Raw genomic sequence first — 12299 nt, 5'->3', positions numbered from 1 at the left:
ATTGGCTCTGGCTCCAGCCAATTGTTATTGACTTACATTTCAAAATAAAACTTTACAAATTAAACATGGTTTCTAGTTCATCTAAAATAAAATATGCTATATAAATAAGTATGCTCCGTGAGAGCAGAGCCCAAAGCTTGTGGCCAGTGGTGTTCAGACTGGAGTTTGAAAGTCTGCTTCATGATGTAAACGGGAATCACCCACGAGCTCTCTGGCGAGCCGTCCCAGGGCAGCGCAGGGGAAAGACTTTAATCTCTATGGCTTTGTTCCAAGCAACAGGGGCGTCCCGGGGCTCGAAATTCGCAGGGTAGGAGGGGGTAGTGACGCTGGGTGTAACTAAAAAGGTGCCATTGTCCGGTGAGGTCCGGTTGGGGAGTTACGGAACGATCTCATAACGCATAATCTTATCAACTGTTTACCTCCTGAACTGCACCTTTCTTTCCCACGCTATTCAGCGCCAATCCCGCCGTGCAGTCAATTTCACTGGTTAAGGTTAGGGTCAGGTGTGGGGTAGGTTTAGGGGTTAGCATTTTTTGTAGCATAACAACCAATAAAATCTTTAGAATCAGCTGTGGGGCGGAGTTTGCACTGAAGTGGATTGGGGGTCATGTGCCTGTCTGTCAATGGAAGGAAGCCACGGCCTATTTTGGAGCTCCCACCCCGTTTTGGAGTTCCCGCCCCCATTTGGAGATCTCCAAGCTGCAGTTATACCCTTCTCAGTTCAGCCGCTGCGGTGATTCGTCGCCATCTTTGGAGGGAGGAGGGGGGGGTTCACACACAACGCGTTCCTCTCAAGGGAACGGAACAGAACGTATCTACCTACATTACCGCAACTATTTATTGAGTCACGTTTTAAAGAAACGTCGCCTCATAAAGGCCGAAGGACAGATCAAACGAATTCCGAAAAATCATTTTCTCCACACACACACACACACACACCCAGTGAAAACAACACGGCTTGTTTAGTCGATGAAACCCTCGGGTGAGAGTGAATCATAACGCGGAATCAATTGGAATGAGCTCCTGCTGGATAAAACTTAAACTCTTATTTTCCCGTTCCAGATTATCCAGCAGGAGCTCGTTTGATCCCAACCCAACAGGCCACTGAACACCTTCATTCCTCCAAAAACAAGCTGGATCTACATCAGAAAGAGTCATTATAAAACAATATGCAATGTATTGTATTGTATAAAGCGCTATATAAATAAAGGCGACTTAATGTGATCACTGAATCAGCGAATGTCACATTATGTTCGAGTGCCGTTTAAACGGCGCTGCCACTCACTATCCCGTTCAGCCTGACAGTTTGTTTATCATTTTTAATAAGCGCATCTGTTACACAGTATTTGTTCATCCGTGATGTCGGATTTAATACACTTCTCACACACAGCGCCCGGTCGCACGAAACGTTCGCGTATAATAATGTTCGCGAGAATTTACTAAACAATCTTTACACAAAAAGAGTTAACTAAATTCCTTACGTAACATTCTAGGACTCTAAACGAGAGCATAATCGTTAAATATTACACCTGATTCTGGTTTAGAAACGACATAAATAACAGAGGGATACATCGTCGCGATCTATATTGTAAGACTATGGCGGCTGTAAAGTGTTCTAGTGTAGGTTATCTATGGTTAGAATGAATCGCTTGATCGTCTTTGATCAGCGTTCGGCGTCGCTTTCTTACCTCAGCAGCGATCGTCGATGTCGCGGCCATCAGTAATATGAAAACCTCTCGACACCCCATTCTGCTCCTCTTCTCCGTTCTTCTGACAAATAGCGCTGGTCTGTATCGAGTAAATATCCGTTTGGTGTAAAATGTCGGTGTGTGAATCGTGTCAGCGCTGAGAAGAATGCGATGCGCCTGCGATGGCGAGTCAGCTGACCGGACGGCGAGGGAATGAATGTGAGGAGGGGGAGCAGCAATACTGACTTACACTCAAAATACTGGGAACGCAGTTTAGACATTGATGGCTGTGTGTCGAGTTATTTTGAGGGGACAGCAAATTTACACTGTTATACAAGCTGTACACTCACTACTTTACATTGTAGCAAAGTGTCATTTCTTCAGTGTTGTCACATGAAAATATATAATAAAATATTTACAAAAATGTGAGGGGTGTTTTTAAAAAAAATTTTTTTTACAGTAAATGTAATTGTCCTGCATCAGAAAAATCTACTTCATTCAAAGGGAAAACAAGTTTTCATTCTCCATTGACAGATATTTGTTCTTGTTTTAATCAAATTTTATATCTTCATTGTTCATGATTTAAGAATGTTTAGACATTGTACTGAAAAACAAAACAAATATACTGAGATATTAATTTTCTGCCATGATTTTATGAATTTAATTTAGATTTTTTTAAGGCCTTAATCCCTCTTAGAAAAAAAGGTACAAAAGCTGTCACTGGGACAGTACCCTTTCAAAAGGTACACCTTTGTACCCTATTTACCCCTAAAGGGTGTATATTTGCATATTTGAGAGTGATTGGTGGAAGGGTGAATTAAGAACTTTAAGACCTGCAGAAACCCTGTTTTAACTTGACGAAATATTTTGTGTATGAAAATAAACGCGTTTTTTGCCGTTTTAAAATAAATACAAATAGTCCATAAAATACGAAATAAATTTATTTCCAAAAAACCCAGCAATACTGTTTAAGAAGCAAATTTTGAAAGTGATTGAAAATCAGAAAAAGTCAAGTCACGTTTATTTATATAGCGCTTTATACAATGAAGATTGTTTCAAAGCAGCTTTACAGTAATAAACAGGAAAATATCAGTGTTAATGTTGCAAAATTAATCTATAATGAAAGAAATTCAAAAGCAGCTCTATAGAAAATATTATCATTAGTCAGTTCAATGTTTATTCAGTTAATTAGTTGATTCAGTTCAATAACAGTTTGATGTTGCAAAGTATCATTAAAAAAAAGCTGAAATTCAGTTCAAATTTTATTCTCATCCGATAGTGTCAGTGCAATAAAATCGATAATATTGCTAATAATGTAATTAATTGATTATAATTTACAAAATACTGCGCGAGTTAAAATGATTGAATCCACTCAAATGAATCCCTTGTGTCTGACAGTATGCTGGTTTTAGTTAGTCAGCTCTAGTGTGCTGTGTGAAGGCTTTTGTGTGTTGTTGTGTTACCTGGGTAACCCTGAGTCACAGTGTTGATATATGTTGAGCTGAAGACACCCACTCTCGCCCCACGCCCGTTCTTCACACACATACAGATGCACAGAAGGATGGCGGCCACTGCACCCATCAAAAACACCACACCAAACACGATCCCTGAGATGGCCGTTCCCCTGAAAAACAAAACCATCAGCAAAAACTGAGACTAACATACGCTACATTAGTACTAGTGATGCTTAATTTAGCAAACACTAACTATCTGTTTCACGGCAGGATAAACTCAATATGTACATTCATCCAGTGTTTTTGTGGAGTCAGACCACCCATGCTCATATTTATTTACCTCATGATGGATCCCATCCATTTGTGAGTCAACAGTGATCCGTCTCTTGTGTGAACAGGCACCTGACTAAACACGTCTTTGTTGTGGCACAAAAGACCAAATGTGTTGGTTTTCAATTGTCATTTCAAGTTTGGATTAATGTGGGAGTGTAGAGATGTGAGTTCAGAATGATGTCCTGAGGTTTGGTTAAGATGCAACCAAAGGATCTGAGATGCTCACACGTGAGATTACTATGATCTTTATCTGAGGAGAAATATCTGAAAAACGGCGAAAGCCCAGGCCAGTTAACAAAAATACATTCCCATTACAGTTTTTTTCAATTGCTAACAAGCGTTTACCAATACTTAACATACTTTTTCTAAACTCTTAACACAGCAACACACCTACATCACACAATTAGCCAAATAGTTCATTTTCTGGCCAAAACCACATTTTGTTAAATAAATACAAACTCTACATTTCAAAATGCTGAATACCTTTTTCTACATATACTAACTCTATCAAAACACAGCAAACCCGATTCAAAATCGAGTCATACGGTCAAAACATTAGCACTACTTTTCTATCCAACAGGAGCATTTAGTCAATCATAGCACAGTGACTGTCAAAATACTGACAGTTGATGACTTTACAAAAATTCCATTACTTGTCATGTTTCAGTTATAAAAATCCATTGTTTTTTGTAATTTAGTTACCTTCAACTGAAACCCATTTTACATTTTTATTTGTTCATTCTTGGCAACATACTGTCTACAACTGAATGAGTCATTACTTTATAGAATGTACAATAGAAAAAAATAGGGTCCCCTATGCAGAAATTCAATTGGAACCTTGATTGAAATTGCTTTCCAGTGGGTGGGGGTTGGATGTGGTTGGTGCCCCCATGGTAGCTGATGACAGTGATCAACAAAAATTCCAATATGGCCTTTGGTTACTATGCAAGCTTGTTTCCGTGTAAAAACGGTAATTGTGACCTTTTTATCTCACAATTTGGACTACTATTCTTGGAATTGCGAGTTTACATCTTGCAATTCAGACTTTATCGGAATTGTGAGATAAATTCACAATTGCGAGAAAAAAAGTCAGAATTATGAGATAAAAAACTCACAATTACCCTTTACATTCCATGGCAGAAATAAGCTTTCATAGGTTCCACATGTGTGTTGGGGAAAACAAACATACAAATGCATAGCCCAGCACACATTCTTACTCCTCTCCCCTACCTCTTCTTTTCCCTTTTTCTGATCCAACTACTTCTCTCTCTCCTAGAACTATTCCTCTTCCTCTCCCAGGCATTATTTTCTCTTTCTCTCTCTGATTCTTTGTGTTGTTCTGCACCCACAAAACCAATTCAAAGAGGTCTTTTATAAAATGAGAAATGTTGCCTTGGCAACTAGCTGAAAATGCATTTTATTTCAGTTAATGTTTGTTTGATTTCAAGTAATGTAATATTTATGGTTTTAATACAAATTGTAAAAAATTATTATAAAATAATAACCCTGTTCACAATTAAAGAACAAGCTTTTATTTGATTCATGAGTGTGAATTTGAAGTGATTTGGATGCTGAATCAGAATATCAGTAATAGGAACTCTCCTTTCTTTTTATGTTTTTAATTATATACTTAGATAATTCTTTTCCATTTTATTGTTGATTTTATGTCTATATCATCTGTTATGATTATTTTAAAATACTTTTTATGTGAAGCGCTTTAACCATTGCGTATGAAATGGTTAAATGCCTTGCCTAGTGAATTGTAATTCCATGAAATTCAACCCAGTCTTATGACCTGTGGTGGGCCATCAGGGCCAGCAAGGCCTTCCCAGCTGGCCTAAACACATCAGAATCACTGACTTAGTTTTAATATATTTTTACCATGAATGTGTATTAAATTATTCCCAATAGTCTATTCTCTTCATTTCATAGCTTTTCTCTTGGTTGCGCTGCTTCCAGTAGTTTATGTTTATATTAGAGCTTTTATGCAATCATATTTCAGCAATCATGTGTTGCCAGGGTCAAATAAATCAGCCTTGAGGCCTTCAGAATCAACAGTGCGGACACCTGTAACTTAAAATAAATGGCACGGTTTAACCAATCAGATTTTGAGTTGATGAAACCGGGGCCATCTAGCAGGCGTACAATAACGTCGGCATTTTCACGTCCTTTGATAGGATGGTCAGAGAGCGTACTAGTAGTCAGAGGTAGCAAACAGCACACAGTAAATAATTTTTGTTGTTTTCACAGTGTAGTTACCATATTCTCAGCTTTTCTTACTGTATACATTGTGAACAGTATAGTATTGTTGATTTCCAATACATTCTGGGAAAATATTGGCCTACTGTAAATCTAAATACAGTAGTACTAAATGACCGTGAAAAACAAACACACACCTCCTCGGCAACGACTCTGTGACAGATTCATCGTGAAGATGAAAGTCCACTAGTGTATGGTAGGTTAATTTTCATTTTTTAATCACTTTATATGTTTTATTCTGATGTTATGTGCAAGATATAAAGGAACATTTAAGTTTCCATAAGAATCTAAGCGCTTAATTTCCGAGTCAAGCTGTGCTAACTGGCCTTTTCCTCCCACAGCGGCACTGGCAGACCAGGCAGTGAGGATACTCGTCGTGAAGATGAAAAGTCCAAGGAGTATGTTAAATTGGCAGGTACATGTTAAAACACATGGGGTGGGAATCACAGGGTACCTCATGATACGATACGATACATCGCTCACGATACCAATAGTATCACGACACAGCAATTCTGCGATACTTTATATCTAGACAATCCTATAATCATACATAACGATATCTAACTATGAAAACAAAATGCCTGTGGAAACCTGTGAAAGGTTTCCTCTCTTCATTCATGTCCAAATCTGCTGAAAATTCTGCCAAAATTCAGCAAGAATGAAAAATCTGTCATCATTTACTCACTATCAAGCTGCTTTATACTTGAATGAGTTTCTTTCTTCTTCTTCTGACCAGCAACTGTTTGGTTACCCAAAATATCTTTTACGTTCAGCACAAGAAAGAAATTAATACAGGTTTGGGACAACATGAGAGTGAGTACATTTTTGGGTGAACTATCCCCTTAATGACAAAAGGCAGCATGTTTAGAACAATTAGTCTACTGTCACTTTAAGAGCTGCACGCATTCGTTTTTCTCTCAACTGTTTACTTTCACTTTAGACACATCCAACTGTGTTTATATGTAAACCTTGTGTGTTTTTGACAGTATTAGCTCAATCAGCCGCGAAAGATTACGCTTTTTAGCATGCGCGCTCAGGACAGCGAGTCAGAGCAGCACGCAAATGAAAAGTTTAAACGGCAAGGCTTTAAGTTTAAAGCACATGCAAATAATGCAGTTTTTGCATATAGCGTACTCTTTGTTGATTTTGTTTGTCCCATCAATGGTATAAAAGCCGAGGTGGGTCCAGACTTTGGACTTAAACATGGCTGGGGGATCTGATCTGTTATTTAATTTACTCACACTGCCAGCCCATTAAAAAAACTATTTTTCTAAGGCTAGTTAACTTATGTTCACGTTTCCCTCATTCATGTGTTGAGCACCACCTCGAGGAGCCATGAAGTACCGACGCTTGGAGCAGTTAATAAATGTCTTTAAGAACATCCTGGTGGACTATTTTAGTCATTTTGATTAGGTTACTATTGATTCTTTAGCTAGAGATGATATATGTGGCGCAGCTGTGGCTGCAGTGAAAGGAGACTTGTTGAATTGTGTTAATTGGGTTTCTTGCTTTAGTAATGACATTCATTCTCGCTACATGAGATACCCGTCTGTGATGCAATGCCCTGTTATACTGCATTTCTGTATAATATTGATGGTTTCTATAGCCATGGCGACATATTGATGGTATTAATAGGTGAATTAATTCAGGTAGGACACCGCAAAAGGCCTACGTGTGAAATGCACGGCCTGCCACTGCTTATGACACATGAATTGCATCATTCCAACACAAGTTTTGCATCTAATTTTGAGAGTATAACAAAAAAAATGCACACACATTTTTCAGATAACTTCATAAAACAAAAATATGAACATAAATGTTCTTCCACTAGGGTCAAAAACCTTACTAATTTTAGTTAGAAAATATTGTTTAAAATGTTTGGATATTTTTAGTGGAAAACAAGACAGATAATGATAAGGAATATTATATTTTTGTTTCAGTTGTTCAGACTTGTCAGTTGTAAAGACAAAAGACACTTTGAGAACATTACTGTGTGCATTGAAATTAAGAACATGCATTAGGAACATGCACTGAGACAAAACCGATCAATCAGAATGATCAAAACCTCCGCCTCTATGCATGCAGACTGCAGTGTGTCTTAGTATCTAGTGTTGTGTTGGAGGGCCGAGTTCGTCTGTTCCCATCATTCCTGCCAATGACAAACGAGTCTGATCCTGCAGAAAGAATCATCAGCTCTCATTTGTTTCTTCTTGCTCAGAGCTCTTTAATGCACCAAACACGCCTGCTGGATTTATGTTGGCAACAAATGCTATTGATCTGTGATTAAGAGTGCTTTACGACACATTTCACGATTGAATTTACACTGCTGGTCAGGGACAGACTGCACAGACATTTTGAGGGGCAGGGGCTCAAGTGGAAAAAAGGGCACTTCTCATATTTATTTTAATTTTTTTCCTAAACAAAATGTTAAATATATTAACACAACTCTGACTTACTTACCAATATATTTTAATTCCCTCACACTCACCCAGTTATTTCATTTTTCAACAGATGTCTACAAAATAATCAGTTCACAATGTTGTTGTAATTACTCTTACTGCACCATGCACACACACACACACACACACACAAACTGATGGTGACAAGAACTTTGTTTCACATTTGAGGGAGGGCTGTTAAGATCTATCAGCATACAACATGAAGAATGGATAGTTATTATGACGAGGAGCCTGAGATCAAAATTATGAAGTTATTGTTTAAGGCAGGACACTTCATGTACTGTTCAATTTGGAGATTTTGGTCTATTTTGCTTCCATGTCTTCTTTTGCTCTAATGGAAAGGAAATTTCCAAAATACACATCAAGGTGTTTGTTTTAATCCTACTACCCTCGTCTGTTTGCTTCTGTAGATTTCTTCTAAAATAACCAAAACAAGCTATCTGCATATATAAACATAACATTTCAAGGAAAAGACTCTTGATGTAAGTCATTAACTAATAACTGGGGACGTTCTGTTGTGGTATGCTTTAGTTATTTTGTTTATCTTATTCATCTGCAATGCCTTGTGTCAAATGTATGCAAGTCAGCACATTTTAGTTACTTAATGCCTGATTTGCATATCAATGTGGCGATTCTGACGACGTTAGCCTGATATGCATGACATATTGCCTTAGCTAAACTTTAGCTAACTCATGGTAGCTCATGAGTCATGGATGTTAGCTAGACAAATTAACTATATTTGCATTTCATCTTTTGGATAATTAGCTGTAAATTTGGGGCACAGGTAGCTTAGTCTTTTGTTCATCCACTTTTGCACCATTTATCACACAGATAGGCGGTGCATAAGGGAGAGAGCGTGAAACTTGTCATTTGCAAGCGAAAAACAGTGTTTGAGACTCGTAGCAGCAGATTCACGCCGTTGTAGTTATGCACTTGTGTTTGTGCTAGAAAAAGCACCCAAGAAAAAAATATATATGTAAAAAAACATTCTACAAGCGTGCAAATCTCATTGCAAGAATTCACAAACTGATTTGCGGATGCACAAAACTCGTCTGTGATTTCACATTTTTGATGCAGGTGTGTGAATGTGTTTTGCACCATATTCACTGCAGCAATAGTAGCAAAACTTGTGAGCGTACGAGTTTCTTGATTTGTGATTTGTAGAATATGATTTGTGCACCTGCAGTGAAGGATCCAAGAACGTGTAACTGTTGTGTTGTGTTTGTGGGAGAGAGAAAAAAATCTGCAAGTTTGCAACTTTTGTCTGTGACTTCAGATTTACTGATACACATGTGTGACTATTCTCTACAACTACAAATGCTGCTGTAACGGACACTCAGTTGTTTTGCACCAAAAATACCTTCATAATCACCACTCACCACCACACCAAGACAAACACAACTGGGAAGAGAGGGAGGGCTTCACTTCTGTGGCTCTCTGCCTGTCTGTAATCAGTGTGCGCTACACTGCTGTGCTGCGCGCCTGCGCGGAGACGCGGAGGGAAGAAAGGCATCGGAACTCGACAGAACCTCAACATTTCCCGACCCGACCTGATATTTGTATTTTTTATTTGTTTGACAGAGAAAGCTGTGCACAAACAGAAACATACACACGCACACATAATACATATATTATTTTATTTATAAAAAAAAAAATTAAAAAAAACCCCCCAGAAAAAAGGGCACTTTCTCTCAAGGAAGAAAAAGGGCAGGTGCTCAAGCCCCCTCAGCCCTCTACGAACACCTTGGTAATTGAATCGCCATTGGCTAGTACATTTTTTTGTTTACTCGCCAGCTATATATATATATATATATATACTGCGCTCGAACTGATTTGCTGAAATCAAAACAGGGACGATAATAGGTGAGCGCCAGCCAATGAGATTGCCGTTTGCGCATTAGTTCCGCCCCCTACCGGAGAAAGCGGTAGTTCTTAAAAGCGAAAGAATTCCAAAGGAACTCCGTTATTTTGACAGCAAAATACAACAAAGAATATCGTTTACATGTAGCGCGCATAGGTAGCGTGTCAATTCTCTCTCTCCCTCTCTCGCTGCGTGTGTGTGAAACAAAGCGACGGCGATTCATGCGCCTTCACACTAGAGTTTACGGTACGTTAAATACAGGCACATCCATTCAGATGAACTGAAAAACAGCTCAGATCGCTTGACGGAGAGTGAAACTCTGATCCGCTCAGTCAGAGTGTTAGGCGAGTGAAATATATCTGAGCTAAACTTATATTTAGCCTCCAACTCACACTGGCGAGTAAAATCTCAGAATGTATTAGCAATTGGCTAATATTAGACATCATTTAGTCGCCCAGAGTGAAGATTTAGTCGCATATGCGAGTGATTTACTCGCAATGTAGAGGGTTGCCCCTTTTATGTCTATGTGTGCACGTGCCTGCTGCTGGTAAAGGGTGTATGCAGCATATTGCTTAATGCAAGCGTGTTTGTATAGATCTGGGTCCATGTCTTCCTATCCTTAAAACTTGTGTTTTTGTGTCATAACATAATACAACAGTTTTGGGACTAAAAACTTTTCTATGTATGTATCTCAAACTCATGCTCAAGGGTGAGGATGGTTGGTACACAATTACAGCACTATCTTGTCCTGCCCGCAGTCATCACAGTATAATTGGTGTAATTATGTCTTCTGAAGCACCAAAATTTGGCTTCAGTTTGAGTGGCGTCTGTTTGCAACTGGCTTCTCAGAGCAAATGTGGGGCCCTGCAGACTGGGTGGTCCCCTAGAGGCCCTCATTTTACCTCTGGGTCCTGTCGGTCAACACTTTTGGGACAAAGACGCTTTAGAAGAACTGGTGCTTTAAATGTTACTGCACACACACACACACACACACACACACACACGCACACACTTCCCTCCAATATGCGTGTATGGATAGGTCAATCACAAAACTCCAGAATTGTGTTGTATGATGGTACCAGTCTGGTACTGAATGAATAGTGTCCATATGCCATGAGATTTTCTTAATACTCCAATGTATTTCAATGAATACCATGGCATTACCATGGTAGCATTAAACATGGCAGTAAAATTAGCATTTTAAAGAGTTTTTTTTCTTCAAAATAATGTCAAAAAGTTGAGAAAAGTCATTAACTAACTCTCACACAGACAACAGAGAAATTGTTAGTTAACCCATAGGTAAAATAACCACAAAAGTGTAGCCTGTAAACTACTAACTGACTCATAAGTAACTTTCCTTAGTTTGTAAATTCCCAGCTAACAGGGAACATTGTCAAAACTTTCACTAATATTTTTTAAAGATCAGCATTCTCAAAACGTCCTTGCGATATTATTTGTACTTGAATGTTCTAAGAAAAGTTTTTTTTTACCTTTAAATACATAATCACAAGAATCTGGACATTTTAAGGTTATTAGAACTAGAGCCCGACCGATATGGGTTTTTTGGGGCCGATACCGATATTAGGATGTAAAAAAAAAAGGCCGATACCGATATATCAGCCGATATTCTTTGTGTATATTATAGTACAGTACCAGTCAAAAGTTTGGACACTTTCCCATTCGTGTGTCCAAACATTTGACTGGTACTATATATAGAATACAGTATACATAAACAGAATATATACATAAACACATTTTTTGCAATGATCACTCAAATGCGGTGATCAAACACTTATAATGGTGACAGAGATATGTAAGGGCATTTAACAATTTAACAATAAACTTGCGATGAGTGCGATGCACAAAGTAACGGGGTGTTAGTTGTAACACACGTGGTTTGAATATTTATTTACGCCCTTAACATTTAAATTCTGGCTTAAGTAAATTTTTTATCTCAGTTTTTATTATTCATTTAAAATGAGACAAATCTGCTATTATTTTCATCTCCATTCTGTTATTTATCAGTTCAGATAGTTTTTTAATGCTTACTAGCAGAAGACACTAACCAGTTTTAAACTCCAGTTGCACAGATGGGGCACGTTGTAACACTGCGTTACAATGTGCTATTCTATGACATTAGTGATGTAATTTACACTATTTACTTTAATTAATTTTAATGAGAAACAACGAGAAACAGGTGAATAAAGACTGACAGTCAATGTTTAATGTTTAGAAAAGATTATTT

At 38.1% G+C, this 12299-nt stretch overlaps 2 protein-coding genes across 3 annotated transcripts in view; both read right to left on the bottom strand.

Moving 5' to 3' along the window:
• Positions 1–1903, bottom strand: part of appa (amyloid beta (A4) precursor protein a) — a 49519-nt gene extending 47616 nt beyond the window's left edge. For both annotated transcript variants that reach the window (XM_016240615.1, XM_016240616.1), the window contains exon 1: positions 1689–1903. In XM_016240615.1, coding sequence (XP_016096101.1) covers positions 1689–1748 — 60 coding nt within the window. In that variant the 5' untranslated portion in view covers positions 1749–1903. The remainder of the gene's footprint in view (positions 1–1688) is intronic.
• Positions 1904–3110: 1207 nt separating this feature from the next.
• cyyr1 (cysteine/tyrosine-rich 1) overlaps positions 3111–12299 on the bottom strand; it is a 12338-nt gene continuing 3149 nt past the window's right edge. The window contains exons 2-3 of the mRNA XM_016240600.1: positions 10957–10978; positions 3111–3312 (exon numbers count right to left, since the gene is read on the bottom strand). Of these exons, the coding sequence (XP_016096086.1) occupies positions 3111–3312; positions 10957–10978 (224 nt within the window). The remainder of the gene's footprint in view (positions 3313–10956; positions 10979–12299) is intronic.

This window comes from Sinocyclocheilus grahami, unplaced genomic scaffold (genome assembly GCF_001515645.1).
Source record: "Sinocyclocheilus grahami isolate Dianchi unplaced genomic scaffold, SAMN03320097.WGS_v1.1 scaffold595.1, whole genome shotgun sequence".
Lineage (NCBI taxonomy): Eukaryota > Metazoa > Chordata > Actinopteri > Cypriniformes > Cyprinidae > Sinocyclocheilus > Sinocyclocheilus grahami.
Note: the sequence above shows the minus strand (reverse complement) of the source record. Positions and strands in the feature narration are given on the sequence as shown.